Consider the following 22788-nt stretch of genomic DNA (forward strand, 5'->3'; position numbering starts at 1 on the left):
GACAGAGGGAGACTCCAAATCAAAAAAAAAAAAAAAAAAAGAATCACTGCAGGAAATATAGAATGACCCTGTGATTCAAGTGATTTATTAAGCAGCCTTTTAATCCATGTGTCAGTAACCTTGACAGAGTTCACCGGGCAAACCCACTTGCCAAATGGCAGTAAATGTGAACTAAACAAGCTCAGAAACAGATGTAGGTGTAGAACCCACAAAGTATTCATACTTTGGCTCTTTTATTCCTTCCTTTCCTTAGAAGCAGCTGAGTAGTCAATTCTTAATTGAAAAGCCTAATGTTTGTAGACTGCATAAGCTAAACCTTTTTGTATTTTCCCAGAATAATCATATACCAATAAATATCACTTGTTTCTCAGTTAGAAAAACATAGACAATCATGTGTCAGGAACTAAATAAAATATAGCCCAATGTCATTACTTTGATTTTTGTCTCAGTTTCTCAAACACTACATGGACATTGGTATATATTCTTCTATGGGAAAGGAGTGTATTTTAAATAAGTGGATTATTTTCAAATTCCTCTTCAAGTATTGACAAATATGTTTTATTGGTGGCTACTTCATGGTACATTACTTGATTAAATATGATGAAGCTAACTGAAGTGTATAGTATGTGAAATGATGAAACTATTAAGTAAGGAGGTTACAAAATGTGTACACCATAAGTACATCTAACAATAACATAAGTATATGTAATGACACAAGCATAAGGGTAAAAAATTACAATGCTATGGTCAAGGGAGAAAAGTGGTTATTTTAGGTAGGCAGTATTATGGGTGATAGGCTATCCCTTGTCCTCCATGCTTTTCAGTAACAGTTGTTATGCCTCATACGTAAAGAAACACAAAAACAAACAAATGCCATATGCTAGTCACCAAGTGTCATAGACTTACCTCTGCAGCTACAGCTCTTTGATGACTCTCTTCATAATCCTCTTTCCCTTTCTTTATACACTCTTCTATTTTCATTTTCTCATTTGTAAGAGTAGTACTGCAAATATTAAAGAAAAAAAAAACTTCTTGAAAAAAATTAACCAGTGAGATTACAAAGGCTTCAGGTTAGGTTAGCTTTGAAATAATCCCATAAAAAGTCTTACACAACATCTTCTAAGGAAATTTCTTGCCTCACATTTTCCTACACAATACACAGACTCATGTGTAGTCTCTGTGCTTTACAAATGATCAAAGGAAGATAGGTAATTAAAAGTGCGTATCTGGGGGAATGCTGAGCAACAGGTAAAGGTACTGTACCAGTTCACTGTTTTTATGGTAGTCTGACCATATTAATAAATGTTATAAAACATTCCTCCATCTTTTTGAGACAGAAATTCTGTTTTGACACATATTACGAGGAAATGATCCCAAGGAAAAAAGTGATCTATACAAAACTGTTCATAGCAATACTTTCATAACAGCTAAAAAATGGAAACAAATCTAAATGTTCAATAGATGAGTGGCTTAAAAGAAGGTCATGGGTCAGGATGGGGATGGAAATGTGCATAGGAAACAATATTCATTGAGAGAAGCAGAATACAATTGCTTACTACTGATTATGAAAACATATTTCCATTAATAAAGGTTAAAAGGGAGCTTTGTATAGGTTCATAATAAAAGTTCTTTAATGAACCTATAATTATAGAGCAATAAAAGTCACAAACTACCAGTCTATAGTTGAGACTAATATTTCAGAAGAAAAGTTTTTAAAACACATTTTTAGTTTCAAGTTAATTCAATAAAAAAAACAGTAATTGACAATAATACACACATACTTTTTTATACTGACACCGGGAAATAAGTCCAGAAAACTTGAAAAATAAAAACGTTCAAAGAATATATTTATTTAAACATTAATTTCAAAAATGCAATAGAAACAACAGAAATAAAGTAGAAACATAACTATTTAAAAGAAAGAGATAACATATTTATAAGTCTAGTATGCTCATGCTCCTGGTATTAAATGCATAAGATATTAAAAATAAATTTAAGCTTAATTTGCCTGATTTCAAGGGACTGATCCAGATGTAATTCATGCTCCTTAACCTTTCCATCATTTTTCTGGGTATACCTATAAAAGCATAATCACCAAATTTTAATTAATGTCAAAATTTGTTTTAACACAACTTCACATGGTAAATTCCACCCATATCTTTACAAATGTTTAGGAATTTTTTGTTTTCACATTTTGTTTCATTTCTAGTATGTTCTAAACAGGCAAATAATTTGGGGTCACTTTACTTTTGGGAAATTTTCCTTTTACACCTGGAGGACAGATCACCTTTTTCTTTACTCTAAGTCATAATGCTTACAGATACACCCTATCTCAGTTCAAGAAGCCCACATCAAGAATGGTTTTGACATGAGACAGAGAACACAGGTACTGCGACATCATCATCAGTGTAACCAGCTGTTCTCATTCAAAATGAGAATATGTGAATTCTCAATCAAAATAAAAACAGCCTTCTATTCTTTAAAATAGGACTTAAGGTCTACACACACACACACACACACACACACACACACACACACACACACACACACACACTGATAACCCTCCTAAACAAAGTGTGTGGTGAATCTCTGATTCTTAAGCAATGCCCTCCACAAGGCAGGTTCTGCCTCTTCTTTCAAGTTACCCCAAGACACCTTTTTAGTCATTTCTACTTACTAAAACCCCTAAGTTTCCTAAATAAAAGTCAGTTTAGTGGTCATTTCACCTATTTTGTAAAATGCTTCCTTCTTCCTCAAAATACTCAATACTAGGCAGCTATCTCAAGGAATTCCTGCCTTCTTTCATAGATACCTGTGGTCTGAGTCATTGCATGTTACTACAAAGAAAACAAAACAAAAGCAATCCCCCAAACTGGGAAGGAGCCCAGAGGCCAAACAACGATTTGGACAAGTCCAGCTGGACAATTAGATGAGTTTATTAGGACTTACATACAGGGTACTCCTGGACAGCAGCAGGACAGCTCCAGAGATCTACCTTGTCACTCATCTCTAAGCTGTTTTTAAGGTAATTTTTCTGGCTCTTTGCCTACTGGGTATGATGAGACTCTTTTTCTTGGTATGTTTGGGTTCTCAGGGACACCTGCTCCTTGGCTGGGCACCGTGACCTTGACTCACCACCTGGCCTGGTGGTGGGACCCATCACACTACATTGCATCAATCATGCGCCCTTTACATGCTAGTCATTTCTTAATACTGTGAACAAAACCACAAAAACATCAAGGAATCATCTCCTTTATGCCTCTCTAAGAAAAATACCAAAAAAATTTTAAGATTTTACTTTAAAATTCAATTATGAAAACTGAGTTTTAAAACATTTACTAGGGAAGTGCAAAAAGAAGCCTATGGTTTATCTTTAAATTGTGACAGAAGAGGCAAAGAAACATATTAATAAAGTAGAAAAGTCAACAATAAAAAGTTTACTCCTCAGAAATTGTTAACTTTTATGCTAGTATAGGAAAAAAATTCCTTATCATAAGTAGTATCTAATTAACTTGTCTAGTTTGATAGTATGTATGAATTGAACATAAAAATGTATATTAAATATAAGTATTTCTGCATTTTAATAACAAAACAATTAAGACTGGACATGCTCAAATAGTCAAGGTGAAGAGCTTTAAAGAATTATCATTTCCATAAATATGTTCCAGTAATGAAACTATTTTGAACATAAATCAAAATGACACAACAAAGGGAGAGAAAATTCTAAGGCAGTGTTTTATACTTCCCTCCTTTGTTTAAGGACTGCCTAAAAACTGCCCAAATGTAATGCTAGCAAGATTCATAATGAAAGTCATCAGAATCATGAAAATAACAAATGCCCCGAAAGGTGAGTGTATAGCATGGACCTCAATGAACTAGGCCTTCCATTATTCATGCCCTTGAATCTGGACTAAGCCTATGACACATTTCAAGTAACAAAATGTGGCACAAATGAGGCTGTGAGTTCTAGGCCCAAACCTTTAGGAGGCCTAGCAGCTTCCTTCCATTCTTGTACTGAGTTGTCCTTGGTCAATACATAGTAAGTCTGGCTGCCATGCTAGAGACCACATAAGACTAGATAGAAATCACATGAACAGGCTACATGAGAAAATGAGGTTGAGTCATCCCAGTTGAGCCCAGCCCCAGTCAAGCCCCAGTTAAATTAAGCCATATAAGAGACCACTGGCAATATCAGAAAAATGTCCCAGCAGAACTCAGCCCAAATTGCAGAATCATGAGAGCAAATAAAATGGCTGCTCACTAAACTACTGATTTTGGGTGTTTTGTTACACAGCAAGAGATAACAATTAAGCTGAGAATTACATGGCATATCACTGTTTTAAGCAGAGAGAGAGGTTAGGGATGGATCGCAGAGGATCGTAAAACACACTTGGCCCACCTGACAATTACGCCCAGGATCTATATGTATTATCAAATCATTCATACTACACTTTAAATTTCAATAAGTTAAAGATTCAGGAGAAGAGTAATTATAAATAAATCAATTCTTTGTAAATTCTTAGTCTCATGCTATTTGAACTTCTATATAATTTATCTGAAAACACTGAGTTTGGAAAAAACTTCAGGTGAAGTAATTACCTAGAATTATGCTTTTTAATCAATAGATGCTTTTTAAAATGAGACAAAAACACTGAAAATAGTGCCTATAAATTTTTATTTTACTTTTTATAATTTGAAATTAAATATTAAAAACATGAAAATAACCAAAAGACACAATATTTTAAAAAACCAAAAAAGTATTGTCTTTCAATTGTTACTTACATTTCACTGGCATTTGAAACCTTCTTAATTTTTTTCTTCAGTGCTTTTATTCTTTCTTGGATTTCTTTTTTTTCCTGTTGCCATTTTTTAATTTCTCTTTCCAAGTCTTGGAGGAACCAATCTAATTCTGTTTTTGAGATCTAAAAACATTTTTTAAAAGTAATTAAATAAATGGCAAGACGTACTCTTAAAAAAAAGAGGCTGAAAGACTAGAATTGTGACAGTGTCATAGCTTAAACAATGACTCAGTGGGATAGACACTCCTGAACTGGCACCTGTGACAGGTCCTATGGCCAAGTCTGGGATACAAAGTCACATCACACAGCCACATCCTAACCCTAAGTGCACCTGCCCAGTAAGGTACTCTAAAGAACCACTTCAATGTGCCCAGAAGCATCTACACATTACTCTTCAGACTAAGTGATTCTCTAAGCTAAAGGTAGTCTGTACACATGTTTAGTTGGCAAGTTCAATAGCTTATGTTTGTTTTTATAAATATAAATGTGATCCTCTGGTTGGTCATGAAAGGTATTGGGATTCAAACAGCTGCCAGAATTTCAGGCAGTGTAACAAAGAGAAATGAAAACCTCTTGCAAGACAATGCCAGTTACCTTTTCCCTGGAGGGTTAGGTACTTGATACCACTTGATACCAGCCCTCTTTGTCAGCTTCCCATGTAGTTTCTGCTTTTTGAAATTTCTAAACCTACAAATTCTCTGAAACTTTTATGTTCTTTTAAAAGTATCATCCATTCAGTGGTAGCGAGGGGTTAGAGTGGAGTACATGCTTAGAAATACCAGTCATTTATAAGTAAAACATTCTCTTTGTTAATATTTCTAATAGTTTAAATGTGAATCAGAGAATCAATGCAATATATAAAAGAAACAACTAAGAGAAACAGGTTAAATTTTTCCATTTGAAGTTCTACAAATTTTTTTTTTTTTAATTTATCATAGAGAGAGTTATCCGGCAAGTTATCCGGCTGGTCTCAAACCTGGGGGCTCAGGTAATCCACTTGCCTTGGCCTCCCAAAGTGCTGGGATTACAGCCTGATCCACCAAGTCTGGCTGAAGTTTTACTATTTGACTGCTTAATGAAATAATAAGTTCATATTTGCTTTAGTCAAATCATTAATTTTTCACTTCCTATCAGGTTCCCTGCAGCCTGAACTTCCTGATTTGGCTTGGAACATGCCTACGTCACTAAGGACAAGGATTCAGCTATAGAAAAACCCAGGGCCTTCTCCCTCAGAAAGGACCCTAAAGTCAACCTATACAGACTCCATGGGGAATTATGGCCCTGGAGTCAAAACCTATATCAACTTAAGAGGCCATTGCTCTCTCTTCAGCCTTAGACATCAAGGTTTCAATATTTCTGGAAGACAGATCTGGTAACCAATCAAGGTTCTTTAAGACTTCCAAGTCCTACAGCAGGGGTAAGTTTGATTTCAGTGACTGTGAAATGAACAGCAAACAGCTCAGTGATGTTCCCTTTAGCACAGGTACCAGTTCTGTTCACATTTTCTTTGCTGCAACCCTGCTGATCCTGAATTTGTCGAGTCATTACTGTTACTTGGATGACCACCATGCCTACTGCATTTACAAAATCCTGTATTCTACCTGGTTCAATTTTAGTACCAGGACCAATGTCAATTTGCATGCCTTGTTGCTGGCAGCCAAGTCAATCTAATTTCTTGCCTATCCTGTGCTTCTATTCTGAGCCAATGATCTCACCTTGGATCTAGTTCTTTGGCTGGGAGATTATGTGCAACCACAAGGTTATGCTGGGGCAAGAGAACCTACTTGGCAACAAGTATCTAGGAGTTCAGGTATCAAAAGCATCAACTATTACAAACACATGTGCGTACACACATACAGCTCAGTCAGTGAAAATACTACATGAGTTCATCTGCTGTTTGTATTAACCACCCTCTAATGGCACAGCTGCCTCACAATGCTAACCAGGTCAGCTATCATAAGCATGTCTTTGACTACATGAAAGAGAATGATTTCCTGAGTCATTTTCTTTCTGTATGCATAGTTTATTTACATAGCCATAAATACTTTCTGATAATTTTTTTTTGTTTTCATCTTTTTTAAACCTCAACTTTGTTCCAAAATAAGTATTTGATGTGTCTTCAGGAATACATATAATGGATAATATCTTCAACTGTATTCTAGAGTAACAGAGCAATAATCTTCACAGAGTGTATAAGTCTGATATCCTCTGATATAGAATGAAAACACAGTTCACTAACTGTAGTTCTTCAGGAGACCAAGCACACATTGTCTGATAAACATTTGCAAAGCTCCTAGTCTGTACACTGAGCTAAGTCTTGCTAGGAGTAGTGGTGTCTTCTCTCTAGTCCCAGCTACACAGGAGCTGAGGCAGGAGGATTGCTTAAGCCCAGTTGTTCCAAACCAGCCTGGGCAACAAAATGAGACCCCATCTCACAAAGTAAACAAGCCCCCCAACCCCCAAAACAAAAACAGTCCTCACTCTCAGGAAGATCACAGTTTTGATGGGGGAAATATGCATAAAAGATAATGTCTGCACCAAACATGCATATGAACTAAAAAATGGAGGAGCTAAAACTGTAAAACTCCTAGACAAAAAAATACAGCAATAACTCTCAGTGTCCTTTGATCAGACAGGGGTTTCTGAGCTCTGACATCAAAAGCACAAGTAACAAAAGAAAAAAGAGAAAGTGGACTACATTGAAGCTAAAAACTTTTGTGCTGTAAATAATATCATCAAGAAACTGAAAAGACAACCCACAAAATGGAGTTAAGAGAAGTACATACGAAAACATAGAAGATGGGAGAAAATACTTGAAATTATCTATTTTATAAGCAACCTGTATCCAGAATATATAAAAACTCTTAGAAGTCAGTAACAGAAAGACAAAAAGACTTGGCTAATAAGTAAACAAAGGATCTGAATAGACTTCTCCAAACAAGATATACAAATGACCAATAAGCACATGAAAAGATGCTCAGTATTATTAGTCTTTAGGGAAATAAAAATCTAAACCTCAATGAGATATCACATCATACCAAATAGAACAATGACAATCAAAAAAGAGATGTCAGTAAGTGTGAGAAGGCAGAGCAACGGGAATCCTCATAATGCAGTGGGTGGAAATATAAGATGTTTCTGGAACAGTCTTATAGTCCTCAAATGGTTGATATGGAATTATCATATGATCAGCAATTCCACTCCTAGGGGTATATCCAAAATAGATGAAAACATATGCCCACAGAAAAACCTGCCCATGAATGTTCATAGCAGCATTACTCATAATAGTCAAAAAGTGGAAAGAACCCAAAGTCAACCAGCTAATAAATGACTAAAATGTGATATAGTCATACAATGAAAAGCAGCAAAAAGGAATGAAATACTGATACATATTAACATGGATGGGTGTACATGCCTGAACCTTGAAAATGTTATGCTAACTGAAAGAAGACTCTCACAAAAGATCACATGTAGTATGATTCTATTTCTATAAAACGCCCATAATAGGCAAATCTGTAGAGTACATTAGTGGTTGTCTAGGGTGAGGGGTAGAGGAGAATGGGGAGCAATGGTCAGTGGGCATAATTTTTTTTTTTTTAAAGCAGGATTTATTGAGAGGACAGAAAAGCTCCCACAGTGGGAGGGGACCCGAAGGGGTTACCTGAGATTTCTTTCTAGGATGATGAAAATGGCCTATTTAAGCCGGGCTCGGTGGCTCAGCCTGTAATCCTGCGCCTTTAGGAGGCTGAGGTAAGTGGATTGCCTGAGCCCGCGAGTTTGACACCCGCCTGGGCAGCGAGACCTCATCTCTACAATAAATAAAAAAATCAGCCGGGCGTGGTAGCACATGCCTGTAATTCCGGCTACTTGGAAGGCTGAGGCAGAAGGATCGCCAGAGCCCAGCAGGTCGAGGCTGCAGTGGCTGGGAGCGGCCACTGCACTCCAGTCTGGGCGACAGGGTGAGACTCCAACTCAAAAAAAAAAAAGAAAATGTCCTATTTAGATTGTGGTAATGGCTGCGCAGCCCTGTGCATATACTAACACCATTGAACTGTATACTTTAAGTGGGTGAATTTTATGGTATGTGAATTATATCTCAATCAAGATGTTACAAAATGATAATTACTATACAATATAGTGAAGTGCTTATTATCACCACTGCATTAACAAATGCCTTTAGATTGGGTGGGGTGTAGGCTCACGCCTACAATCCCAGCACTCTGGGAGGCCGCTGTAGGAGGATCCCTTGAGCCTAGGAGTTTGAGACCAGCCTGGGACACACAAGATCCCCATCTCTGATTTTTTTTTAAAAAAGGCCCTTAAGCAAGTCTGAGGCTGCCATCAACATCTACTTCCTCAAGAAAGTGATGACCTAGCTGGGTCCCAAGGATAAACAGAAGGGAGCCAGACTTGGGGAGAAAGAAGGCTACTCTGCAGAAGTACTAGGAGAATGTTTAGAAGTGATAAAATCACACAACAAACATTATCCATTACATGAAAAGGAAATGTAGAGAAATGACAGGGGAAAAGGCAGGAGATAGAAACAGGCACTAATCACAGAAGCCTTTTGTTTTTTTGAGTTGGAGTCTCACTGTCATCCAGGCACGAGTGCAGTGGCATACTCATGGCCACTGCAGTCAGCCTTGACCTGCTGGGCTCAGGTGATCCTTCTGCCTCAGCCTTCCAAGTAGCTGGAACAACAGGCATGTGCTACTATGCCCAGCTAATTTTTGATTTATTGTAGAGACACGGTCTCGCTAAGTTGCCTGGGCTGGTTGGTCTCAAATTCGCAGGGTCAGGCAATTCACTCACCTTGGCCTCCCAAAGTGCTGGGATTACAGGCTGAGCCACCAAGCCTGGCCCATAGAAGGCATTTAAAGCTCTTGGTAATTACTGAGCTTTTTTGTAAATTGCTGGTGCTAACCCATTGTAGTAGAGGGATGGCACTCATAGCACCACCCTTCATCCTTTGTAACCATGCACTTTGTCATGTGACCACTAAGGAGGCAGTCTATTTTCTCTAGCCCTTGACTCTGGCTGACTGTGACTGCTTTGCCTGCTGAGTATGAGGAGACCTGATGTCAGCAGAGGCCTGAAAGGTGTGGCTATTCTTGCTTGCCCTTGCTCTTTCCTATTGCCTCATGCCTTGAGAATATGATTTTCTGGGTAGAAGATGTAAAACACACAGAGCAGAGCTAGTTGCCCCAGTCAGCCCACCTGAAGTCATTTTAGATCAATCCACAGCCAGCTGACCCCAGATATGTGATCAAGCACAGCAAACAGGCTGCAGGGCCCTCACTGGCCCAAAGGCAAACTGACCCAGCCAAGTCCAAGCAGGATCAGCAAACCCCCCAGATTCATACACTTAATGTTTACATGTCACGTGTTGCTTGGGTTTTGTGGTTATTACTCAGCAACATTATGATGGTAATTAACTGATATACCAACTACTGAAAGGTGCTGAGAAATGTTTTAAACAGTTGAACTGGTTATGGAACTGACCTCCTCTTAAGGGAGAACAGATGCAAGGGATCTGGAACCCGACACTCACTGCCTGTTCTGCCACTGTGTACTGGTATGGCTTGGACAAGCTGCATTCATTGTTCCTACCTCCATTTCCTCACCAATAAAATGGTGATAATACTAGCATACTATAGTATAACACCAGTATACTAGGACTGTTTTGAGATTAAATAAATATATATAAAAATTAACAATTGAGTATGGCACATGAGCTCCACATGTTAGATTTTCAAAAGGCTGAGCTTGGCAAGGATCCATGACTGAATCAGAGAATTTCAACCTCTGCACTGATGTGGGCTGAGGAAGTTTTGGCAGGCAGGGCCAAGATTCTGTTCTAATCTAGAAATAGGACAAAGGTCCAATTTTCTGCCCCATAAATTATTCTGGGCAAAATAACTTGTCAGTGTTTTAAGAGACAGCGTCAACTAAATACCCATCTTAGCAATAAGAAAGTCTCATTAAACCAGTGTAATAACATATGTCCTGGGCTCTTGGGGAGTGACTGACTAGCAGGCATGGGGTTTCATTTTGGGAATGATGAAAGTTTTCTGGAATTAGATAGTGGCAATAGTTATACACTCTGAAGTAAAGGATAAAAAAGCTCATAACCTCAGTGACCTACAGTCAAAGGTCAAGGGAAAGATCAATAAATGTAACAATTTTTTTATGTTTATAAAACATTTCTCCACAAGTTTATGAGCATAATCATGATTAATAAGGAAATGACCGTGGCTAAATCTCATCTGCTCTTATATGGACCTAAGGAACTCAGATTAGCAATTTATTCCAATAGGAAACAGATTCACATTCTATACAGGAAGTCTAAATAACCCAACAGGCTTATAATTTGGGGACTAAATAACTGTCCTTTTAAGACTGACTACACTCTTGAGTGGGGCCACACAACAGTAGACCCAAAGCCTCAACAAGTTAAAAAGCCCAAGAGCCAGAGCCCAATAGCTACAGTTGCAGCCCTATCACAGCTTCCCCACTGGGTGCAGTTTCCTAGATGGATCCTGACCAACTGTACAAAAAAAGGAGCCTTGATGAACTGTACAACACATACAGCACCCAGTCTGATCAGGCATTTATAAAGCTGAGAAAGTCTCTGCCAGAAAGGAACTTCACTCACTGAAATGCCACCTCTAGGTGACTGTCCCCAATCTAGCATCATCCCTCAAATAGGTGGCCATATGCATCCCCATATGAATTTATTAACATTGAATTTTCCTGAGGCAATACAAAGTTTATACAAATATTTTATTTTGTTAAATCTCCCAAGTAACTAATTCAAACTTGTGTTCCATGTGTCACTGTGCTATGCAAGGTTTTACTTTTGTTCTTTTTTTTTCTCTTCTTCCAGCTAGGCAACCAAGCAGAAAGTCTCTGGTTCATCTAATTCTTCTTGTCCTTCTAATCTCCCTAGTTTTATCCTGAGTACACAAAGGTCCTGGGGAATGTTATGACAGTTATCTTACAAACTAACCCTTTCCTTCTGGGTATACTTAAATCCCAGCGAACAAGTTTCCTAATTAAGGCTCCACTAAGCTAATTTCTTCTATTTAATGTTACCCCAGCTATTGGTTGAGACTTCTGAAACAAATTCTCTCTTAAATGGATTAATATCTCTTTGTTGCCTCTCTGAACAGAAGACAGTTGCTTTTAAAAAGAAACGCACTATGATTTCCTCACATCTGTAATTCCATTTTCCCACTAATTCAATCTCGCCTTGCCACTAATTGCTATCACTCCATTAGCCAGTTACTTGATGATCAATGTTGGCTAACAGAATTCAAGGTCAGCAGATTCCAACAAGATACTCTGGGTGACTTTACAGTTCTAAAATGCCTAAGGCTCCATGTGTTATTCTTATTCTTCCTTAGAAGTTAGAGGAAAATAATAATAGTAGTAGTAATAATTGGCAGGCACTACTTATTGAGTCCTTACTATGTACCAAGTAGTTTTAAATACTTTACAAGTATTAATCTAACCCCACAAAATGGGAGCTATTATTATCCAAGTTTTCCAAATAAGGAACTAAAGCACAGAGAGGTTAACCTACCCAAGATTAGAACTCGTATAGAACCAAGCCTGGATTGAAACTCTGCCAGTCTGTATCCAGGACTCACACTTTGAACCGCTAATGCTACACTGGCTCTCAATATAAACAAGACTTTACCTCAGAACTCAGTTACCATAAAATAGAGTTTTAGTTAACCAAGCAAGCTGAACTGTAAGAAAATGAAAGCCCAGATTTACAACTCTTCTCTCATAAGGCAACTTGTAGAGGTTCTAAAACACTGCAAGAAACACTGTCACTTTAATGTGTCATGGAGGAATTTGAAGCAGGCAATTTTGAGAAAGAATCCTTTGTTTAACCAACAGTGCAGAAGTTCAGCTAACTGAGGCTGCACAAGCACAGGTATACGCATATTCAAATTATGCCACATTCAATTAAAGAGAGGTTTCAGATAGGATTACCTTGTTTTCTTCTAAATTCCTTTTCAACTTTTCTTCCAGGTCCCTGGTCTCTTCTGAGCCCTTAAGTTTTATCTGCTCATAATTTTGACATGCTTCCTTAAACTGTTCTTGTAATACTTGGTACTCCTTTTCAATCTGTAAAATTTTCCCCTAAAAATAAATTATCTATTACAAATAGTCTAAAATTCCTACTTTACCAAGTTACTTAATAATCTTATTTTGAACTGTCTCTTAAACAAAAGAGAATAAAAGCCAGAAGTAAACTTACAAGGGAATGTCATGATAATTATGGAATTAAAAACTCCTACACACTATTTAGTAAAGTCAGCTCTTTTATAAATACAATCATGCATATTATTGGAACTCATTATGAAACTTTTCAATCTGTACTATAATTAGCTCTGAATGTTTGCTTTAGAAGAGTTCAGTATTAGATCAATAGTTTGATTTAAATGTTACTCTCTAAAGTTAACACCAAGAACTATTTATTAGGTGTAAAAAGCTGCATATATTACACATATATTTTAGATATGAATAGAACATATTAACTTTGGCTCTTAAGTGTTTCAAATAAACAGTTGCTGGTTATTTAAAAAAGACAACTTAAAATAATATCAATGAATTGTTTTCAGTTATTTAACTGTTTCTTGCACCAGCTTTAAAAAAAAAAAACCCAGAAACCATTCTGTAATGAAAAATGTTGGTGAACAATAAACGTCACTACGTATTTTTTAATATCTTTCATACTGCTAAGCCTGGTAGCAACCACACACTTATGTCTGAAAGCGTATCTGTTTGATAATCTCTTCCTTATTGATTTATAGAAACTTTGTATGTTTAGGAAATTAGTTCTCTATCTGTTCCATGCTACACATGTTTCCTAGTTTGTCATCTGTGTTTTGATATATTTCTTCTTACACATACATAGATTATACATATAAATATACACATTATATACATGATAAATATATTTTTGTCATGCTGTCTATTGATCTTAAGAAAAAAATTTCCTTTTTTCTTCTGGGTACCTCTACAGGCTCATTTTTTAATATTTAAATATTTTATCTGCCTGGAACTTATTTTGGTATAAGGAATAAAGTAGGGACCCAAATTAATTTTTTCTAGAGGGCAACCCATTTCTCCAAAAACCATCTAGTTAATAATCCACCTTTTGCTCACTAGTAATTTGTCATATTTACTATGTCCTAAATTTCTGTATTCTTCTATTCTATTGGACAGTTATTTTAATGGAACAGTTCAATTGTAAGATAATATAGGGTAATATTGTGTTTTTGTATCCAGTTTTATAACTCTTTTTCTTATAGTTTCCTTTCCCTGGCCATTCTTGATTTTCATTTTTCCATACGAAGTTTAGAATCAATTTGTTAGTTCTAAATTAATCCAGTACAGTAACCAGCCTCTAAGATAGCCTCCAAGATCCAAGTATCTTGGTATGAACTTCCTTGCCCAGACCTCTCCTACCATGTATCAGGGTTGGTGGGCTGTTCTGTGTGACCAAGAAAATACAGAAGTGATGGAGCATAACATTTTAAAGCAGGTCATAAAAGCCACTGCTACTTCTGCCTTGGATCACTCACTCTGGGGAAAACCGGACCCCATGAAGACATTCAAGCAGCATTATGTGGAGGTCCACAAGGCAAGGAACTGAAATTTCCTGCTAGCTGCCATCATCAACTTGCTAGCCATGTGAGTAAGCCATTTTGGGAGTAGAATATCGAGCCCTAGTCACTCCTGCAGATGACTGAGCCCAGGTCAACATCTTGACTAACCTCATGAGATCTCTAAATCATCCAGCTAAACTGTTTCTAAATTTCTGACCCAGAAAAACTGTGAGATTTCATAATTATGAAATGTTTGTTTTGAGGTAGTTTCTTATATAGCAATAGGTAACTAATAAACCCTGTTCATGTGTGTACTGGAATTGTTTTACATCTTAAAAAGCTTTAGGGAAAACCAATCTGTTCATCATAATAGGGCTTCTTATCCAAGTGCATGAAACACCTTTTAACTGAAGGCTTCTGTGTGTCTCAGTAACATTTTTGAAGTTTCTTTACATAGATTTAATATTTTATCTTTTTGTTGCCATTGAAAATATTTTCTTTTAATGTACTAACAGGTTGTTTGTACATTACATTTGTATATCTAACCCTGTATTATACCCATCTTTAAAATAAAAAAAATTAGGAAATACTCATTATTTTGCATCCAATCACCTTTTTGAAATCTCATATTTTGGTACAGATTTTCAGTTATCATTTTAGTTTTTTCCAGTACACAATCTTAGCCTCTGTAAATAATGATACTTATGCCTCCTCTTTTCTTCTTTCTCTCTCATATCTAATTTTGCCAGTTAATATCTCCAGGATAATAAATATTAATGGTGATGTTTCACCATTAAGCAAGATGATGGCTTTTGGCTTAAGAAAGAAAGATATTAGCACATTGAGAATTATTTATCAGTTCCCATTTTCTTACCAGTTTTGGTCAAGACAGGAAGTTGCATTTTATCCAATAGCTTTTCAGCAACTATCATAGTTGATCAGATTATTTTCCTCTTATGGATACATTAACAAAGTAAGTTATATTAATAATTTTCTAACTGAATCATCCTTAAAGTAGTAAAGGTCTTTATAGTTCCTTTTTGTACTATCATATAAGCTTATAAATTATATATTCATATACCAGTTAAAACAATTCCATTAAACTTTGAGAGAAATATGCTAGAAAAATAATGTACCTTTGCCTTTGCTCCCCCATCTCACATTTCAGCAATAAAAAAAATTTTTTTCATGTTCTCAAACTTATAACTTTGTATGGAATTAGCTGGTTTCAAATTAGTTTTAGTTCATCATTCCATCTAAATAAATTAATAAAAGTTAACTCTTTCAACACTTTAATACAATTCTGACTCACCTGCTGTGCCGCAAAAGGATCATATGGCTCAGTATTGACTTCTTGGTATGTTTTGTTCCAAGACATCTAAGGGTCAAAACAAACATTTAAATTCAATTTATCTCAACTGTCTTTGTAAAATAAATCCATAAAACATGTCCACAATTTTTTCAAGTTGTTTTTCTAATTTAGATTATTTTCAATGCTTTCTATAAATATTTAAGAAAGTTGTTTAGAATTAGTATGATTGAAAATGGTTTTGGTTCATTGCTCCTAACGTATTTTTTCAAAGTTTCCTAAAACACAGGAAATATAATGAGGAGTGGGACAATTCAATCAGGATTTAATGAATTCACATTCCATAAAGGCAACTATGGAGGGACCTCCATTTATTCTCATGCTTGTTAGTAAGGAACCCTTAAACACATCCTGCTTGTTTCTCTCCGCCTAGTTCTTAACCCTCATATCCCCTCTAGTTTGGCAGGAGAAGTTAGACATATGTAGCCCAGGCTCTTTTTTTCTTTCTCTGGGGAGCTGTCAGCACATTATCTCTTCCTTCTCCATGCAGTAAGCCCTATGGGGCAGGCACCCCAAGCTGGGAGGCCTGCTGATCCTGCCCTCCTGTAACTGGTAGGTAAGCCAGTGTAATGAAGGCTTCACTGTTAGCACATGCATTTTTCTACAAAAATGGTCACAGTCTCCTTTTGTACCTTGATTAAGTATTAGGGTGATATTTTGGCTCCATCTGCTGACTCATTTGTCTTATCTCTCAATTTGTATAGAATTTGGGTAGAGAATAAGGGTATTATCTAATGAACTTAAACTTCTTTCTGACAAGATTACCTGCCACACCTCACAAAAGGGTTCATATTTTAAAAATATTTTCAGGCAAAAACTTCGGTAACCACTATAAAGTCAATCAATTTTTAAGGATTTTACTCTATGAAAAATATACCTGCACATGCATGTTTTACTGCAGCATTATTCACAAGAGCAAAAACATGGAACCAACTGTGCTGCCCACTGAAAAAGGTCTGGATTTTAAAAATGTGGTACATATACACTATGGAATATTACACAGCCATAAAGAAGGACAAAATTATGAACTTCACAGCAACTTGGATGAATTTAGTCTCTATAAGACCGAGTGATCTATCACAGAAACAAAGCACTAAGTACCACATGCTCTCACTCATAAGTGGACCTGAACTACTATCATAATACAATAAGAAGGGGATTGGCAGCAGTGGGAAACTGCTGGGGAGGCGCAGGGCACACCTCATCAACAAGGGTACCTGCATAATAAACGTTTGTATATCTAACCCTGTATTGTACCCCAAACCTTTAAAATAAAAAATTTAAGAAAAATGTTTTAAGGATTTTCATAAATACAATGGCAGTGAAAAATGAAAAGGAAAGTTTAACTAGACATTTTTCTCTACTTAAGTCTTACCTGTACAGCAACCATCTGTGTAGGCGGAATATTTGCTATTGCATTGGTGCTTTCTGGATTTACTTCAGATTTGCTGTTTGAATTCCCACAGTGCCCATCATTTCCATTAGACTCACTTGGGGCTGTATCAGCATCACCCGTGCTGCGCTGTGACTTTACAGATACTCCCAAAGAATTCTCAAAGGTCTGAGTTTCAGAGGCAATCTGGCTACCAGCAGCATTCACAGCATTCAAATGATGACCCTCAAAATATACAGCAGCATTTTTATCTGTTCTGTCACCGGCTACAAAAGACGGCACCACTGTTACTGATCTTTGTAGCTGATATTCAGCAGAAATGCTGGTCAAAGGTGTGTATATGCTGGTGTATTGGGGTAACACATTTATGGATGTTGGTGATGTCTGGGTAATATTAAATCCCTGAAGATATGTACAATATCCAGTGACCAAATGAGACTGAGTCCAATAGGTTGGTTTTACATCTTCAGGAACTGGTTTGGGAGAATTAGAGGAGAGTGCCTTGTGATTTGCATCTTCAAAGACTGGTTTAGGAGAATTAGAAGAGACTCCTTTCGATTTCCCATCCTCAGAAACAGGTCCAGAAGAATTACCAGATATGGATTTGGGCTTCACATCTTCACAAGCTGGTTTGGAAAAATTAGCAGACACAGGTTTGGGCTTTACATTGTCAGAAGCTGGTGCTGAAGATAAATCAGACACTGATTTGGACTTTACATCTGGCTTAAATTCCCTGGCAGCTGGATTCAGAGGTAATTTAACTCGTAAATATTCTCCTGATTTTGAAAATTCTTCTACTTTTGTTTTAATGTTTTTCTTCCTTTTTTTCTTGAGCCGTGATGCAACTTTCTTCAATGCAATACAGTTGTCAATCACAACAAAACGAGGACATCCCAGGAGAAAAGATTGTAAACCTCCTGCTTTTTCTATTATATCTCGAGTTTCTTCTGAGAAGAACTCATATTCAGAAAACATCTTGTTATTCATGTCCAAGGGACCATATTCTTCTAAAAACTGAGAGAAGTAACTTGGAAAAAAATGTACATTTACATGAGTTACTAAAAGGAAGTACTTGCACATGTTTATTTGAAAAATGTTTATTCTCCTAAAGCAAAATACTATTTCACACCTCACTGAGCTCATCCCCTCCCCAACAACAAACACAAAGTTAACTGCAATCAATGATACTATAAACAAAATTTTGTCTATTCTTTAGAAAACAATCCTTTAAAACTTTTTTGGGGGAAAAGCAAAAGGGGAGCAAAAGTTATTTTATAAATTTCAATTATATAATCTATGTAAAAAGAAATGAATAAGAAAATTTCTTCAGGAAAAATAACAAAAATGCCAATACGCAAGAATGTTAAATGAGAAGAGGAAATCAAATCTCAAAAAGAAAAACCCTATTTGACTTTGCACATGATAAATCTACAAAATTTTTTGTTTAGAAATGTTCAATGATTCAGAGGGACTGAAATCAATCATGTCTGATCAATAAACCAATATAGCTCGAGATTCAGATCCACAGTAATGGGCCCACAGTCTGACCCCAGTTCTGAACTGAGTTGTCCATTCTACTTCTGAGTCTGTTTTCTTTTCCTGTTCTTACATCAGGCTCAAGAAGGCGTCTTCTTCCAAAGGAATTCTGTAGCATATTCACTCTGTAACAATGGCATAACTGGTATGAAAGTCACACCACGCACCATAAAAAGGTTTTTTCAAGAACAAAAATCTCCAAAGGGGTTTTCTTTTTTTTTTTTTTTTTTTGAGTTGGAGTCTCACTCTGTTACCCAGACTGGAGGGCAGTGGCCGCTCCCGGCCACCACAGCCTCGACCTGCTGGGCTCCGGCGATCCTTCCGCCTCAGCCTTCCAAGTAGCCGGAATTACAGGCATGCGCTACCACGCCCGGCTGATTTTTTGATTTATTGTAGAGATGAGGTCTCGCTGCCCAGGCGGGTCTCGAACCCGCGGGCTCAGGCAATCCACTCACCTCAGCCTCCCAAAGGCGCGGGATTACAGGCTGAGCCACCGAGCCCGGCTGGTTTTCTTAATAAATTAATATTAACAAGGAGGACAATTTAATTTAAAAAGAAGGTAAAAACAGCACTTCTTTGAAGAAAAAATCACTTTTTGTGCAGATGCTGCTGCAGATAAATGCATAAACCAGTTAAAAACAACCTCTATTTTAAGCAATACTCTGATAAAAAGCAAATGACATTTCTCTTTGTCAGCACTGCTGCTAGAAATGCTTAAAAAGTCTCTTCTTAATGTGTTTTATGATTAGTATTTTTCTCTTAGAATAATCTCTACAATGAAACTCCCCAAAGAATGAAGGAAAGAAAAAAAATAAACTCCCTGATACACATGCTGTTTTGCAAGGTAACGTAAAATATGGCTTTAAGATTCTCGTCAAATATAATTATTATAGAGAAATCTCTAAAAACATAGGGGCTAAGGAAGAGTATGGTAAAAAGAAATAAATAACTATAGTCTTGGTAACAGCAGTCTTTGTTGAGGATTTTGGCCAATTGGTATAAATAACATCAGCCCCCACCATCTGTCTAAAAGGAGACTCTTTTTCAGTTTCTGTTAGACTGCCATTATGAAACAGCAGAATATACTGAGTGATGTATCACAGAAACAAAGACCTGAGTATCACATGTTCTCACTCATAAGCGGACCTTGAACAATTATCGTAATACTATAAAAAAAGGACTGGCAGTAGCGGGAAACTGCTGGAAGGGGAGCAAAGCCGGATTGGCAGTAGTGGGAATCTGCCTGGGGAAGGGAGGGGGCACACCTCATCAACAAGGGTACCTACATAATGAACATTTGTATACCTAACCCTGGATTTTACCCCACATCTTCAAAATAAAAAAAAAATTAAAAGAAAAAAAACAGCAGAATAAATGATAAGTGATATACGCATATTCCCACTTAAAAAAAAAAAAAAGGATGTGTTGGACTATATAGTTTTGCTCTCCATAATGTATATTAAAGAGTATCGGCCAAGCTTGGTGGTTCAGCCTGTAATCCCAGTACTTTGGGAGGCCGAGGCGAATGGATTGCCTGAGCCCATGGGTTTGAGACCAGCCTAAGCATTTTGGCAAGACCTGTCTCTACAATAAAGCAAAAACCAGCCAGGTGTGGTAGCACGTGCCTGTAGTTCCAGATACTTGGAAGGCTGAGGCGGAAGGATCGCCAGAGCCCAGCAGGTCGACGCTGGGGTGGCCATAAGAGTGCCATTGCACTTCAGCCTGGGCAACAGAGTGTGAAACTCCAATTCAAAAAAAAAAAAAGAAAGAGTATCATTAAAAACTGAAGTTTTGAGGCTGGGCATGGTGGCTCACACCTATAATCCCAGCACTTTGATAGGCTGAGGCAGGAGGACTGCTTGAATTCAGGAGTTCAAGACCAGCCTAGGTAAGCAACATAGTGAGAGCTTGTCTCTTAAAAAAATTAAAAAATTAGCCAGGTGTGGTGGCATTTGCCTGTAGTCCCAGCTACTTGGAAGGCTGATGTGGGAGGATCACTTGAATTCAACAGTTTGAGGCTGTGGTGAGTCATGACTGTGACACTCCTGGCAACAGAGTGAGACCATGACTCAAAAAAAGGAAGCTTTCTATTTCTGCTGGATCAAATACTTAAATCTGAAATGCGATCTCTAAAGAACAGAGACCACATGAAAGGCATACTCTCAGCAATTCAGCAATGAGGTAACAACCACAAGAGCGGATTAGCATCACAAGTGAAATGCAGATCCAGGTGGAGATTACTAAGCAGCTGGCAAAAGTTATGTTTCTGAAGAATATTTAAAGATATGAAGAAATACCACACATTTAGGCGAAAAAGGCAAATGTCAAGACTGACTATGTAGTAAAACCATAGTCTATAAGTTTTTTAAAATATGCTTTATAAATATATATTTTAAGCCTGAAAGAGCATACACCAAAAGTTAACTATGGTTATATGGGTGGTAGAATTATTAATAATTTTCACTTTTTCCTTTAAACTTTAAAGAATTTCCATAATAATCCATTTTACTATTTTTATAATCAGAAATTTTTTTTCAAATAATTAGTGTCTATGTTTTTCTATTGACTGAGTAGCAATGAATTTTTCATACATTCAAGCAGAACAAAATTTAGCTCAACAAGCTTCTGTAGCCCAAAGAGAAATGGTAAGTACTATAATTATATTGTGAATTAAATTGTTATAGTTACTGTTATTTGAAATGCAACACAAAATGAACTTTAACTTTCATTTTGACTTTTCTAGGTATTAGTATTAGACTTTTCTAGGTCTTGAAAAGTAGGCTCAGTAAGATAAATATTGGATCCAAAATAGCATAAATGATTTTTTCATAATGTAGTGTTTTACAGGGGTTTGAATCATTCTATGAACACTGGTCCTGGTGTTTTAAAACATAAGAAAGAAGCTCAGCCTGTAATCCCAGCACTTTGGGAGGTGAGGCAAGTGGATTGTCTGAGCCCATGGGTTCGAGACCAACCCGGGCAACTTGGCGAGACCGCATCTCTACAATAAATTAAAAAAATCAGTTGGGCATTGTGGCATATGCTACTTGGAGGTCTGAGGCGGAAGGATCGCCTGAGCCCAGTAGGTGGAGGCTGTGACAGCTGTGAGCATGCCACTGCACTCCAGACTGGGCAGCAGAGTGAGATTCCAACTCAAAAAAAAAAAAAAAAACGGGCACACTGTACAAGACAGGAGTAAAAATAAATAAAGCTAATTACATCAGAGATAGTAACAGCTGTTATGTATATATGTACATGTTTATATATGTATATATAGCATTTTCTTGATTTGATGATGACCATTTGTATCTTAAACATAGATGAACTTTCAGAATGACAGTGCAGGTCTACTGCTAGTACAGAGGAAAGGACAAGGAATGGGGAAAACATTTCAAAAATCACTCCCATCCTACTTTTATGGGAGTGCCCTTTGGAAATCACTGTTTTGTACATGCTCGTAATTCTTATTTTATTTTATTTTAAGAGTTGGAGTCTCACTCTGTTGCCCTTGCTGGAATGCAGTGGCAAGCTCACAGCCACCGCAGCCTCAATCTACTGGGCTCAGGCAATCCTTCCACCTTAGCCTTCCAAGTAGCTGGAACCACAAGCACGCACCATTACACCTGGCTAATTTTTTGATTTATCATAGAAACAAGGTCTCACCAAGCTGCCCAGACTGGTTTTGAACTCTAGACTCAGGCAATCCTCTCACCTCAACCTCGCAAAGTGCTGAGATTACAGGTTAGAGCCACTGCGTCCAGCTTGTGATTCTTATTTTAGAATGTTATTTTTAAGCTGGGCTCGGTGGCTCAGCCTGTAATCCCGCACCTTTGGGAAGCTGAGGTGAGTGGATTGCCTGAGCCCGCGGGTTCGAGACCTGCCTGGGCAGCGCGACCTCATCTCTACAATAAATCAAAAAATCAGCCGGGCATGATAGCACGCACTCTGGCTACTCGGACGGCTGAGGCATTAGGATCGCCAGAGACCAGCAAGCGAGGCTGCGGTGGCCGGGAGCGGCCACTGCACTCCAGTCTGGGCGACAGAGTGAGACTCCAACTCAAAAAA

At 37.3% G+C, this 22788-nt stretch overlaps 1 protein-coding gene across 1 annotated transcript in view; it reads right to left on the bottom strand.

Moving 5' to 3' along the window:
* Positions 1 to 22788, bottom strand: part of TTC3 (tetratricopeptide repeat domain 3) — a 147452-nt gene that overhangs the window by 18397 nt on the left and 106267 nt on the right. Inside the window, exons 33-38 of the mRNA XM_021714458.1 lie at positions 17170 to 18214; positions 15738 to 15803; positions 12804 to 12953; positions 4783 to 4922; positions 2009 to 2077; positions 907 to 1003 (exon numbers count right to left, since the gene is read on the bottom strand). Of these exons, the coding sequence (XP_021570133.1) occupies positions 907 to 1003; positions 2009 to 2077; positions 4783 to 4922; positions 12804 to 12953; positions 15738 to 15803; positions 17170 to 18214 (1567 nt within the window). The remainder of the gene's footprint in view (positions 1 to 906; positions 1004 to 2008; positions 2078 to 4782; positions 4923 to 12803; positions 12954 to 15737; positions 15804 to 17169; positions 18215 to 22788) is intronic.

The sequence above is a fragment of the Carlito syrichta genome, unplaced genomic scaffold, assembly GCF_000164805.1.
Source record: "Carlito syrichta isolate Samal-C Ts95f unplaced genomic scaffold, Tarsius_syrichta-2.0.1 Scaffold305651, whole genome shotgun sequence".
NCBI classification, from domain to species: domain Eukaryota; kingdom Metazoa; phylum Chordata; class Mammalia; order Primates; family Tarsiidae; genus Carlito; species Carlito syrichta.